Raw genomic sequence first — 14,736 nt, 5'->3', positions numbered from 1 at the left:
AATAACCCCCAAACTGTGTGGGGTCCTGAGGACCGAGATTGAGAACCAGTGAACTAGTGCAGTGGATCTCAAAGTAGGTCCCCAGGAACCAACACAGTTCACATTTTCCAGGTCTCCCGACAGGTGCGCTCATTACTGACTAACATTTTAAAAGAGTCACAGGTGGAGCTAATTATTTCACTTAATTATATGAGGAGACCTGCAAAACATGCACTGTGTGGGGTCCTGAGGACCGAAATTGAGAACGTGTACACTATTGTATGCACATCTAGATGTAACTGCACTCCTGCCGGCAGTGCTGGGCACTCAGTTGCCAACGCAGTATAGGCGGTACAATGCTTCGGCTTATGGGCATGCTCTGACTATCGCGCCATCTATTAAATAAGTATCTAAATGTGCACAACATTTAGCTGTGAGCCACTATGGTAAAGTCCATTGTTGTTCCTGACATCCAGCTGCTGCAATGGTGACGCAGCGATTAACGCTTGTTCTGTCGTCACCGCCTTCTGCCGCATCCTCTTACCACAGCTATGGATTATGTTAGTAAGGATGTGGCCATAACAGGAGGTTTCTATTGCTGTTTATAAAATATTTTATTCAGTGGCGTAACTATGAATTGGGCACCCCCCCGCCGTTAATGGGGGGCGCCCCCCGCCGCACCCCCCGTCCGCAGCCTTACCTGTCTTGCTGGTCCCGTCCCGGCTCCCTTGCTGGCTTCATTCTTCTGCTAGTGAGACGGACCAACACAAAATGTCCGCCCCCATACAGCAGACAGTTTCAGAGAACTGTCTGCTATATGGGGCGGACATTTTATTGTGGTCCGTCTCACTAGCAGAAGAATGAAGCCAGCAAGGGAGCCGGGACGGGACCAGTGAAGTCAGGTAAGGCTGCAGGCGGCGGATTGGCGGGCGGCAGATGGGCGGATGGGAGGGGGCTAGCTATAGCACCACAGCCCCTCGGTGCCCACACATGCACAGCACCTCCCCGCGGCCGCGGGGGCTGCGGTGCTATAGTTACACCTCTGATTTTATTGTACTGGCTGTGATTGGTAAGAGGAGCGTTACCACCTTGCCCGCCTATCCTGCATGCATCAGCAGCTGTGCCGCATTCCACTGATCTTTCTATGGTAAAAAGTAAAATAAACTAAAAATGATAGCAGACCCTGGGTGAAATGTAATAGGACGAGAGATTCAGAAAGTGAGAGCTTTGGGAAGAAATCTCCAGTTTTTTTTAAAGCAGCAATCATTTACACTGCAAAACCAGTTTGATTTTGCAGTGTAAATGATTGCCACAAAAACTGGAGATTTCTTCCCAAATCTCTCACTTTCTGATTCTCTCACCCTATTACATTACACCCCTGCTTTACTCAAATAAATAAAGTATTGGGCCTGATTCAGCTTTGTTATCACAGCAAAAAAAGCATGCATATGGGCTTTGCTGCAGGTGGGGCAGATGTAACATGTGCACATATAGTTAGATTTGGGTGGGATCTAAATAAAGTAAAAATAAAGCAGCCAATATTTACCCTGCACAGAAACAAAATAACTCATCCAAATCTAACTCTCTCTGCACATGTTACATCTGCCCCGCCTGCAGTGCAACATTGCTTTGCCCAGATTTGTGCTTTTTGCTTTGCTAACCAAGCTGAATCAGGACCATTATTTGCAGCTTTCAGCTCCAGGTGGAGATAAGAGGATTTCATGGTGGCCCTTTGGCTGGAGAATATATTCTCCTGCAGATTCTGCCTCTTTAACATTTTCCAGCGTGACCCTTTGTTAGGAGGAAGTGCTTATCTACAGTGAATAGACCCAAAAGGGGGTGGGGGTGGCAGCGACTGAGAGTATTGTCATTTAAGCTGTTGTGACATCACATGTGTATGTTTCAACCTATAGGGCGCTGTGTTCTACAAGACAAGTGTGTATCCTGCATTCCTGCCTTCTTGTCTTTCCCTCCTATAATGAAAGAGGGGTAGAGGAATACATAACGGGAATACCTAGTATACCTAGAGTTATTAATCCAGTTAATTATTCAGTAATGGTCCCAATGACGCCATGTTGTGCTGCTTTCCCTTTAAATGTCTATTTGGAGACAAAAGCATAGCTTCATATAAAGGTTCCAGAGCGCTGCCGCCTGCCTGCCAAGATGTGCTGTAATGAGTAGGCATTGGGAGGGGGCAGTGACAGCTCAGACTGGCATCTTTCCAAGCTCATTTGACGCAGGTTGACTGGATTCTCCGGCAAACTAGTAGATATGTTAAAACATCTGTTAAATAGATACTCCATTTCCACCTGAAGGAAAATGAAGAACCAAAAAATAATAGCATTGAAAAAAGATTCTATTTTTCCCCCTTAACCAGCAACATACAGTAATGTCTATGTCATTGGGCAGGGGGGAGTTTCGATAAGTACCATGCACTGTTACCCGTCATATTATCTGTGCCCTTTCTCCATTGAAATTTAATTGATCATCATCCAAAAACATTTCAAACTTAACGTTAAAAAAATGGCCATCCGCGTAGCCAGTAACCACCATGTGAGCCCGCGGCCTCGGCGCGGAGAACGCGGTCATTGACTCAGTCAAATTGCTCCTTTTGCTAGACTTCCAGTAATCTACCAATCAGTCCTGACCCCATTGAGACGTTTGAGTCTCTTTGGTAAATAATAGCCTTATATTGATGTTCAGACTAATGTATGATTAACAGGATTCCTCATAAGCACTTCCAACAATGGCACAAGTACTCTTAGCACTAACGATGCAATAATACAGTTGTGGCATTCGCACTTTAATCATTACGTTTCTTTATTGCTAATAAAGGCATTATCTAATCAGCCACATTAGCATCCAATTGGCGCTATACTGTACTTTGCAAACCAATATACCTATAATAGCCCATTTTCGTTCTTCTGAGTGTCGGAGGAAGCGAGCACGTGCAGCAGATATGGAATATCTGACCCAGATATGGAATATCTGACCATTAAAACTCACATAATGCGGCTCATAAATCTCATGCAGCAACAGTAATGAGGGGACATCGGCTAGAACATTACCAAGCTTCTCACACTCACTTACAAAGCCCTCACCCACTCCTATCCCATTTACATCTCTGACCTTATATCTTATTTACACTCCCACCTGTCCTCTGCTGCCTGCTGATGCACAATGCCTTTCTTGCCTGATTGCTTCCTCCTACATCCAAGACTTTTCACTTGCTGCTACCTACCCCTGGAACTCTCTACTTCTCCCTCTTAAACTCTCTGCCTCTCTACAAAACTTTGAACGGGTTCTACAATACTTCTTCGCCAAACCAAGTTTAATCTCACCCTAACCATCTGTTCCACGCTTACGGTCTACCCCATCTGTGTCACCCCTGTCTGTCTGCCCCTCCCCTGAAGAATGTAAACTCTCAGGAGCAAGTTATGTACCCTGTACTTGTCCTCTATTGTATTCACCTGTAAGTCACGGACGGTGTAATGGTTAGCATTACTGCCTCACAGTGCTGAGGTCATGGGTTCAATTCCCACCATGGCCCTAACTGTGCAGAGTTTGTATACTCTCCCCGTGCTTGCGTTGGTTTACTCCGGGTACTCCGGTTTCCTCCCACAATCCAAAAATATACTGGTCGGTTAATTGGCTCTGAACAAAAATGAACCCTAGAATGTCTGTGTGTACACTTGGTAGGGAATATAGATTGTAAGCTCCACTGGGGCATGGACTGATGTGAATGATCAAATTATGGGTGAAATTTAATAGGATGAGAGATTCAGAAATTGAGAGATTTGGAAAGAAATTTCCAGTTTTTTTTAAAGCGGCAATCATTTACACTGCAAAACCGGTTTGATTTTGCAGTGTAAATGATTGCCGCTTTAAAAAACCCTGGAGATTTCTTACAAAATCTCTCACTTTCTGAATCTCTCATCCTATTAAATTTCCCCCATTCTGTCTGTACGGCGCTGCAGAATATGTGTGCGCTATATAAATAACCATTAATAAATAAATATGTCACTGTTTCCTGTTTTGCTTATTTGTTTATGCACTCTGTAATTGGGTGCCTCAGATCCCTTGTGGGGCAATATTATAAATAAAGAATAATAATACTAATTATATCCTAAGTGAGGACACAATATAACAGCACGTGTTCCCAGTACAGTAGGTCAGACTTTGATTAAGGTCTTTAGGTTGGGCTGTACCTATCTGTAATGTTGATCAGTAAGGCCGTAGCAGGATTGCAGGCATTTCCTAGTAACCATATATAAAGCGATCTTCTTTTATAAGGCATCACGCGTCCTGAAAAATGTATATCCCAAAAAACCTGCTTTGTGCATTTTTTATGTTCGCTCCACAGTAAAATGGAGAATGTGGTCACATATCTCTCAGCCCTACTCATGCCCCAGGCATCGCCTGTCATCTCACTCCTTCTGCCCTGGTAGACAAGGAGTTACCGTGGAGAGCGCACGCCCGGTTGTGTACCAGCTTTTGCTGAGACGGAGAAGACGAGCAAAATAAGAGGAATTATATATTAGAACCCCATCTTGTCGTGCTCAGGCCAAGACCTGTCCGCGTCTGCTCCTTACTGATACTCCAAAACCCCCTTTGAGGTTTTAAGAGATCAAAGATGTACTGTACTGTTCCTAAGGCGACACGGAGATGCCGCGTTCCGGCCAGCTGTTCATTTCGAAAGGGCGGAATTATCTGTCCTTCAGAGACCCATGTTCCAATTTAGCAGGCACAGATTACAATTCTGTGTACTGTACCCTCACCTCATTAGTTCCTTTATCCCTGAGTTACTCAGCCCTTGCACGCTGCAGGAGTTAGGCTGCCATGCAATCATATTGCCTATCTGTAAAATGACTTCCCATTAATATTCCACCCCAACACTGAGGTTAGGACCTGCCATGACTGGGCTTAGCATCGCATTCGTGTTCTTAATGATAACAAATTGACAGTGTATCAAAGACTGCGCATAAATGTCATCCATCTTCCCTAAGGCACTATTTATGAAGAGATGTATGGTTTGGCTTTGGATGGAAGTGCTATGCCCTGGGGTTCTATGTTCTACAGTATATGGGAGGTTCTTTGCAAACTTGAATCCCAATTGCAATGTAACAATAAAGATGGCAAGAATTTATGGTCTGCATGCAAAAGAAGCCAGTATTTATCCTGCGTGCAAAATAATTGTTTATACATTCATTTCATATGGATTCTTGCATGCGCAAAGTTATTTGCTTTTTTGGCTTGGTTTCCAACTTGTAGTACGCATGCGCGAGGCCATCCTGCGATAAAAACCTGCTACTTTTTTGATCGCTAGCCATATGCAAGTTGATTGACAGGAATGCCGGCGTTTGGGGGTGGTTACCATCCATTTTCTGGGAGTGTCAGAAAATGCAGGCGTGCCCGGGCGTTTGAAGTCGTGTGACATCAGCTTCGGCCTTGATCAGCCTGTTGCCAAGTAAAGTGGGCACAATTTGCGCTAAATTGCATCCCCTTGATCTACAATGCAGGTAATCTTGTCATTATACAAAGCTTATATGCAGCCATGCCCCCACCCAAAGCCCCTTGCACCTCACCACGCCCCCAGTCCACCCCTCTATTACAAACCACACCCACCACCCCAACTACACCACCCACCACTGTCCTGACTTAGACAGCTCCTACAATGGAGTGAGTTTTTTTAATTCAAATGAAAGGAAAACAATAAAAAATTTGTAGAAAAAAAAGGTTTAGAATCAATGTAACAATATTTTATCTGAACATGTTTCAATTAGGAATTAACGGCTTTACTTAAATAATACACTTCTTCCGCCATTCTGGAGATTTTGGTGATATGTGCGCCACTATGTTACTTGTTAGTTACACTTGTGGGTGCTTTTGCTGGACTCGGTGGTAGCTGATGTTATCACCCTTAATACATAGAAGGAAGCCATATCTACAGGACATATCCCTGTTTTCCTCAGCGATACGTTCTCGATGTGTAGAATCTGTAAGCTGCAATGAAATGACCTTGACCAAGGCCATACCGTTGCCCCTGAATCTGGAAAAACTTCCTCCAGGAGACCATGACCTACTATAGCTGAGAATTCTGCAGTACAATATCCTATGACCCACATACCTGCTGTCATGTCCCAGATCTAGAGCGCACCTTATCTTCTATGCACTTGGACAGACCCTCAGGTGCACTAAAGATTAACAAGGTTTTGTAAATCTGGTCATGAATAAAACACTACAGACATTTCTGTGGGGATCTGGGCAGAAGAGCGGAGGTGATAACATCTTAAGTTCACTGCTTGTTGCCACTGAACGAAATTAAATATTGTTTTCCCTGTGTCTGGGCCCTGGGGCGGCAAAATTAGGCCCTGAAATCTCGGTGACAGAAGCTAATTATTCCCGTTTTACGCTGCAGCCCAGGATGTATCTTGGCAGGCCAGACCCATGAATAATGCCTGGATTGTCGGCAACATATGGCTGAGTGATTTGTTTATGTGTCCCCAGAATTAGTACAATATGGGAGATAAGGGCAGATAGGGGTCACTTCCTCCCTGCTGCCCAATTCTGCACATGTTTAGGCCCTCTACAGTAATAAGTATAGCACAGACAGAGAAGTGCAATGATAAAACTTGGCCGACACAGTTCTAAAGACCGACTGGCTAGGGACATTGGGCCTTATTCAGATCTGAGCTCAGTACACATTTGTTTGGAAAATGGGCAAAACCATGTGCACTGCAGGTGGGGCAGATGTAACATGTGCAGAGAGAGTTAGATTTGTGTGAGTTATTTTGTTTCTGTGCAGGGTAAATACTGGCTGCATTATTTTTACACTGCAATTTAGATTTCAGTTTCAGCACACACCACCCAAATTTAACTCTCTCTGCACAGGGTACATCTGCTCCACCTGCAGTGCACATGGTATTGCCCATTGTCCAAACAAATTTGTACTGCGATCTGGCCATAGTGCAAAAGGTATTACAATTGTATTATGGCCAGTGCAGGTGATTTTACTGCTAAATTAATCTATTTGCATAAAGGACACATCATTGGGGGGGGGGAGGGTAAATGTACGTGGTCACCTTTACCAAATAACTATAAGCTTGGGGATTTGGGAATGGCGTGGTAGATAAAGATATGGGAATGGATGGTAGAGGGTGATGTTGGAATGTCTTGGTAGCTGGAGACTTGGGAATGTTATGGTAGATGAAGACGTACGAATGGTGTGTCATATCACATAGAGATGTGGGATTGGTAATGATGTGGAAGATGGAGAAGTGGGAATGGAGTGGTAGATGGAGACGTAGGAATGGTGTGGTAGATGGAGACGTGGGAATGGTGTGGTAGATGGAGATGTGGGAATGGTGTGGTAGGTGGAGACGTGGGAATGGTGTGGTAGGTGGAGACGTGGGAATGGTGTGGTAGGTGGAGACGTGGGAATGGTGTGGTAGGTGGAGACATGGGAATGGTGTGGTAGGTGGAGACGTGGGAATGGTGTGGTAGGTGTAGACGTGGGAATGGTGTGATAGGTGGAGATGTGGGAATGGAGTGGTAGATGGAGACGTGGGAATGGTGTGGTAGGTGTAGACGTGGGAATGGTGTGATAGATGGAGATGTTGGAATGGTGTGGTAGATGGAGACGTGGGAATGGTGTGGTAGGTGGAGACGTGGGAATGGTGTGGTAGGTGTAGACGTGGGAATGGTGTGATAGGTGGAGATGTGGGAATGGAGTGGTAGATGGAGACGTGGGAATGGTGTGGTAGGTGTAGACGTGGGAATGGTGTGATAGATGGAGATGTTGGAATGGTGTGGTAGATGGAGACGTGGGAATGGTGTGGTAGGTGGAGACGTGGGAATGGTGTGGTAGGTGTAGACGTGGGAATGGTGTGATAGGTGGAGATGTGGGAATGGAGTGGTAGATGGAGACGTGGGAATGGTGTGGTAGGTGTAGACGTGGGAATGGTGTGATAGGTGGAGATGTGGGAATGGTGTGGTAGATGGAGACATGGGAATGGTGTGGTAGATGGAGACGTGGGAATGGTGTGGTAGATGGAGATGTGGGAATGGTGTGGTAGGTGGAGATGTGGGAATGGTGTGGTAGGTGGAGACATGGGAATGGTGTGGTAGGTGGAGATGTTGGAATGGTGTGGTAGATGGAGACGTGGGAATGGTGTGGTAGATGGAGACGTGGAATGGTGTGGCATATAGAGAGAGATGTGGGATTAATGCTGTAGCTAGCATATTGTAGATGGCGTTCTGCTGATCTTGTGTATTATCTTTTATGTTGATGGTTTATGATTAGTATTATGTTTTGCTTTATGCTTCTAATGAGTGAGATTTCTGAAGATCACCCAGGTGATACAGTATTTTATGATTGGAGGAACCGTGCGCGTATCCAACGTTCCCATCTCTTGCTAAAACCTTTGCAGTGATGACCTGTCTGGGTTAGGACCAGTCCTAGGACATTGGCAATCTCACTGTACGTGTTCCCAGCTGTATGTTCCTTCCCTAATGCTTATACAAGTCCTTCGCTGCTGATTTCCCATTGCAGGCCGCCTGATGTGTTTCGTTACTTTGATGAATACAAATGCACAATCAATACTGCATTACCTCCTTACGGCATGTAAAAGTCCAGCTCTGTGGGAGGCCCCGTTTATATTAAAGTACATTTTCCATAGACGCACCGCTACCCTTCGCATGCCCTAGTAGGGAAACATCTCAGACACGAGCCATAGAGGGGAAAACTGCTCTGCCCTCCAATTACTTCCGCCTGACGTCCCTTCCAAGTATATCACAGGCACATAGCAAGCAGGCTCCGTGATCCAGAAAATATCATGTTTTTTAAATGCAAATGTAAAAGCACTTTGTTTCCGATTGAGAGAAAGCGCGCCATATAAATATTCTTATTACTTCTCCCATTCATGAGATTATGGGCATATGAATAAGATAATACAAACACAAAAACAAAGGTCGATGTTGGTCTTCTTTTGACGATGTTTATGGATTTTGCAAGTTGATCCGATGTTTGGGTTCCAGGGCTAAAACACATCATTTACTGTCAGTTGTATTTTTATATAGTCATTTTTAAATGTTAGTAAATGTGTGTTCTAGCCCTGGACAGCCAACATTGATTAACCCTTTCCCGACCGGGCGTTTTTTCTTAACTTTTTTTTTTTTTTTTCTCGCGTTCAAATAAGCGTAACTTTTTTAATTTTCCGGCTATATAGACACATGAGGGCTTTTATTTTGCGGGACAAGTTGTACTTTTTAATGGTACCATTTACTATACCGTATAATATTCTGGGGAATCAGGAAATAATTCAATGTGGGGTAAAAAGGAAAAAAAACGCAATTCCACAATTTTGCGCTGGTTACGTTTTTTTTGGAGTTCATAGTTCGTTTAAAATGATGGGTTATCTTTATTCTATGGGTCGTTACGATTCCGGTGATACCAAACTTATATAGTTTTCGTTACGTTTTACCACTAAAAAAAAAATAGAAAATTTTACGTTTTTTCTAATTTGCGTCGCGTCGCCATGTTCTGCGGCTTATAACTTTTTTATTTTTCCACCTACGGACCTGGGTGAGGGCTCATTTTTTGCGGGCTGAAGTGTACTTTTTGATTAATACCATTATGGGATATGTGCGACTTTCTGATCTCTTTTAGTTACATTTGTTTGGGTAGGCGATGCGACCAAAAAACGTAGTTTTGGCGTTGGGAATGTTTTTCCGTTTACGCCTTTAACCGTGTGGGATAACTAATGTTATATTTTAATAGATCGGACTTTTAGGAACGCGGCGATACCAAATATGTTTAATTTTTTTATTTTTTATTTATTTTTATTTGTGAAATGGGGAAAGGGGGGTGATTTGAACTTTTAATATTTTTTTTTTTTTTTTTTTTAAACTTATTTTTTTTTTTTTTTTTACTTTTACTACAAGGCCCCCTAGTGTACTTGACCACTAGGGGGCGCGATCGCCTGTACTAGGTTCAGCCATAGAGCTCTATGGCTGAACATAGTGATTTTCAGCACTTCCTATTACATCCTGCCTCAGGCAGGATGTAATAGGTATGCTGACATGGCCAGCACAGGGGTCTACATTAGACCCCTGGCTGCCATGGCAACCGATCGGCACCCTCCGATCTCGCCGCGGGGGGCCCCGATCGGCGCCGGAGGGGGGCGCCCCCCCTCCGATCAGCTATTTAAGCACTGCGGGCGCTTTGCCCGCGGTGCTTAAAGGGTTAAACGGCCACGATCGGCGAACTCGCCGCTCGTGGCCGTGAGAGCAGGTACCTGGCTGTAATATACAGCCATTACCTGCTCTCTTTCAAGCCAGCTCACTCCGTGAGCTGGCTTGATTCCCCCGCAACCGACTCATGACGTATATATACGTCATGTGTCGGGAAGGGGTTAAGAGTGATCAGGAATACGCCGCTCCGCCAGAGTGAAATCCCGCCCCATGCAAAACGATTGTGAAAATATAGCAGGCCTGCAAATAGCTGCAAATCCACTGGCAAGCTGCTCACCATCCAATGATTTCCCGATGTGTGCAGTCTGTGCCTAGCCCAGGGCTTACTGTCACTAGGTGTACAAGCATTAGGTCAACACCACTAGGTCGACATGCAGGAAGGTCTACGTGACAGAAGGTCCACATGCAGGAATGTCGACATTGCTGAAGGTCAACATGGGTTAGGTGGACGGGGTCATTAGGACAACACAAGCATTAGGTGACATGGGGAAGGTCGACAGTCAAAAGATCTACATGGGGTTTTTCACTTTTTTTGAGCCGACATGTGACGACAGGTGGTATTTCATGCCCTACCGTCCACTAGGGCGAGGGGGGAGAATAAAATGTTCTGAGTGCAGCGAACCATGCGGGGTGACACGGTTCTACATTTCAGTGTCCATGTCGACTGTGACGACATTTCGGTCAAAAAAGTGAAAAACCCCATGTTGATCTTTTGACTGTCGATCTTCCCCATGTCGACCTAATGCCTGTGTCGACCTAACCTATGTTGACCTTCCTGCATGTTGACCTTCATGCATGTCGACCTAATGCTTGGCGACCTAGTTGGTGTCTATCCAATGATCCATACCCAGAATCAGGCTGATCAGGGCCGGAGCTGACATCACATGACTTCCCCTCAAACACCTGGCCACGCCTGCTTTTTCCCTGACACTCCCAGAAAATGTCCGGTTACCACTCACACGCCAGCTTCTCATCAATCACCTTGTGTATGGCCAACGATAAAAGCGGTAGCAGGATGTAATTGCAGGAAGGCCTTACCATGCATACTATGGGACCTACGCACTCACAGTCTACCGATAATTGTCTGGCTTGCTAATTAGCAATGCGATCAGGTCTGAATGAAGCCCATGTGTTAGTGCATTATGTACATTTATACTTGTATAAAGCTTGGTATATGTTTTTTGAGCGATTGCACGAATTTCCACAGATCAGAACAAGATCACCGATGTCTGAGCGTTACAGGATGTCAGAACTGTGTGGCACTGGGGAGATTGCATGCAAGATACATGTAGCCATGGGTTAGGTATAAGTGACATCACTAGTTAGGATGGCAGTTGGTGGCCTGGGGGTGCTTTTTCTTTAAAAGGGTGCTGGTGGTGGGGGCATGCTCCTTGAGCACCAATGCAGATGGGATGATTTGCTGTGCACTTGGAGTGAATGTATTCTTTTTTTATATTAGTGTTTGTTTTAGAGCAGTAATGTCGAACGCATAAGGCCGTTCACCGTCATTTCATTTGTATTAATGTGAATTGCTGTTGGCGTCCCTGCAATGATTAATTGGTTATATTTCTGTTGTTTCAGAATTTGGGCTGGCCCTGGGATTTATGTCGAAGGACAAGTTCCGGAAGATGTCGGAAGGTGAGCTGCTTTCCTCTCATTGGCTACTAGGACAGAGCTGTATTTATTGTGACAGTAATGGCCGGATATTGGGATCTGCAGCCTAGCCAAATACCACCCCACCCCACCCCCCCCCCCCCCCACCCGTTTTACACATACCCCTACATTTACATATTTCTAGCCACATACCCCACCTACACACCTCCTTAACCTAGAACACACTTACCTACAGTATCTCTTGTACACAGCCCCTTCCACCACATACACTTACCTTAACTCCTAGCCCTACGTACATACCTACACAGATACCCTATCTGCAGAACATGGGGTGTCGTGCAGGGGAGAGCGGTTCTCTCCCAGGTTCAGATAATTAGGGCAACAGTTTGCCTGTAATTTTCCTTCATGTTACTGCTAACAATTTGTTATTAAATATCTTATTTTACTAACTTATCTAGTAGAATATAACCGTTTCTCTTACATCAGGAGTTCTCAAACTCGGTCCTCAGGACTCCACACAGTTCATGTTTTCCAGGTCACCCAGAGCACTCATTATTCATTGGCACATATTAAAAGATCCACAGGTGGAGCCAATTATTTCACTTGTGATTCTGTGAAACATGCACTGTGTGGGGTCCTGAGGACCGTGATTGAGAACCTGTGAGGTCAGGTCATGTACAGTGCATCGGTCTGGCACCATGTCCCTGCCCAGCCTCTGTGACTTCCAGCATCAATTAGTACAGATGCCACAGCTACAGGGCACGTGCCAGGGGATGGAAGGGTTAACTGTCTCATTCTGCTAATAATTCCCCTTGCCTGCTCCTCCGTGTGTCTGTCTTGCGTTGGTTAGATGTGAAATTACATCAATTGCTGTAAACAAATTTGTTACACCCCCCCCCCCTTAATCCGCCACTGTATCAATCACCAAGTTCAGCAGCTGCATCTCTATCAGTCAGGTACACCGAGGCAATTACAGATCTTCCTTCCAACACTCTCTGACAACTCCTTGTTTCCCGCAGTCACTCTTAGGAGCCCTACTTATCACACTCTTGGCAATTGCAGCTAAATGTAAGTCTCTTTATACGCAGCATACCGCTTTGTCAAATGTTTGTTAAAAGGCTGTTTTAGTAACCAAATTGATCCTGTGCGATTGAGGATTCATCACGGGTTCTTCTACCTTTTAATGGACCGACAGGGGATTTACGCACAGTGTAATATTTTCTACAAAGCTTTTCCAATCTCTAAACACTGAATTTGTGAGCATCTCCTGATAGTCCATTAAAAGCAGAACAAATTCACCTTAGATATATCATTATGCTGGAACACTTTGCTACCCTATAATAAAAATGAATTTTACAAAGTTTCTCCTTGTGCCAGTCCATCGCTCATAATAGAAATGGAGGGAGGGTGGGCGAACTACATACAACACTTTTCAAACCACTGACCTGTTACTGATTGACATCTGAGTAGACCAATATAGTCTTTGAGGGTCTCCCAGTCGGACATATGTTAGGAACTGTGGTTTGTATGTAATTGGCTGTTGTCTGAGAGAGGGGCGGGCATAGTTAGCGGAATCTTATGCCTTGGATACATAGGGCCTGATTCGCACCTGTTCATTAGGCTGCATGTAAACACTTCCCACCGTGCGAATCCCCAAGCATGTGGCCGCACAGCCGAAAAATCATTCATTGGTTGCTCACCATCGAGTGATATTTCTGTTGTTCGTCTAGACTGACTTTTATTATGGCCGCAGATCGCCGAATTCTCAATCTCTGCAGACTGATGCACAGGACTTGATTGAACGATTCCCTTCGCAGACCGACAGCGTTTGAATCCCACTGGGCATTTGTGGCCAATGGTTGTAAGGATTTTTGGCAAAGTGATTGCTGGTCTGGGACAGTTTGGGGCAGATGTACTAAGTCCGATGAAGTGATAAAGTTGATCAAGCAGCTCTAAATTGTCATTTTCCAGCCCACCCTGTAACCTGTGAGTTGATCAGCTCCTAACTGTCAAGTTACACGCTGAGTTAAAAAAATTATGGTTTTGAGCTGATTGGATGCTACATTATCACCTTCCACTGTATCACTTCACCAGGATTATTACACCTGTCTCATATTCAATGCCGCAGCGAGCGGCCGGCGAGGGGGTTAAACAGCGAGGATTGCAGAAAACCAGCGATCCTCGCTGTTTAACCCCCGCGCCGGCCGCTCGCTCTATTCAACGTCCTGGGGAACTCCTCGCCGTCACAGGACGGCGAGAATTCCCCAAAACAGCGAGACCCGCGGCTGCTGCAGAAAACTCGCAGTTTTTAGCCACGGGTCTCGCTGCTTCTGGAGCCGCATCCGCAAATTCCCCCTCGCTCGAAAAACGGAGCAAGGGGGAATTGGCGGATGCGGAGGCTGTGTTGAATGCTGTCATGGTGAGTGGTGACAGCGAGCAGGAAGCCCTGCTCGCTGTCACCACTCGCAAACAGCATTGAATACCTGCCAAAAATTGTTGCAGGGAATCTACGATCCCAAACGCAGTGACAATGGCTCTGCGACCCACTTTCTGCGGCCATTGTGAACTCTAAAAGCAATCTAATGATCACCTTCAGATGCTGCGACTTTGTGCGCAGGTGTTGAGATTTGCGTTGCTGACTTTGGGCATCTCAATACATTTCCAGGCCGCTGCAGAGTGACACATGTTAGCTGCAGCTGAATCGGTCCGATAGACCACTTCATCTGTAGATACAGCCATGATTGTGGAAGAGGGCTTTGGGTATTCATTTTTAACCCCCATCTAGTTTACAGTGTTCCCTCACATATGGGAGTCCATGCGGATGGGAAATTAAGAAAGAATCATAAAAATAAAATAAGGGTGAGTAATCCATGCTGACCAGCGCCGTGACTT

At 45.2% G+C, this 14,736-nt stretch overlaps 1 protein-coding gene across 3 annotated transcripts in view; it reads left to right on the top strand.

The window, feature by feature from the left end:
- KIRREL3 (kirre like nephrin family adhesion molecule 3) overlaps window positions 1-14,736 on the top strand; it is a 603,038-nt gene that overhangs the window by 340,380 nt on the left and 247,922 nt on the right. For 2 of the 3 annotated variants that reach the window (XM_083162831.1, XM_083162830.1), the window contains exon 2: window positions 11,812-11,868. In XM_083162831.1, the coding sequence (XP_083018957.1) occupies window positions 11,812-11,868 (57 nt within the window). Of the gene's footprint in view, window positions 1-11,317; window positions 11,343-11,811; window positions 11,869-14,736 lie in introns of those variants that run through there. The other variant, XM_083162832.1, reaches the window with a different exon arrangement.

This window comes from Crinia signifera, chromosome 19 (assembly GCF_055691185.1).
Source record: "Crinia signifera chromosome 19, ASM5569118v1, whole genome shotgun sequence".
NCBI lineage: Eukaryota > Metazoa > Chordata > Amphibia > Anura > Myobatrachidae > Crinia > Crinia signifera.
This window is presented reverse-complemented; position numbering and strand designations above follow the sequence as displayed.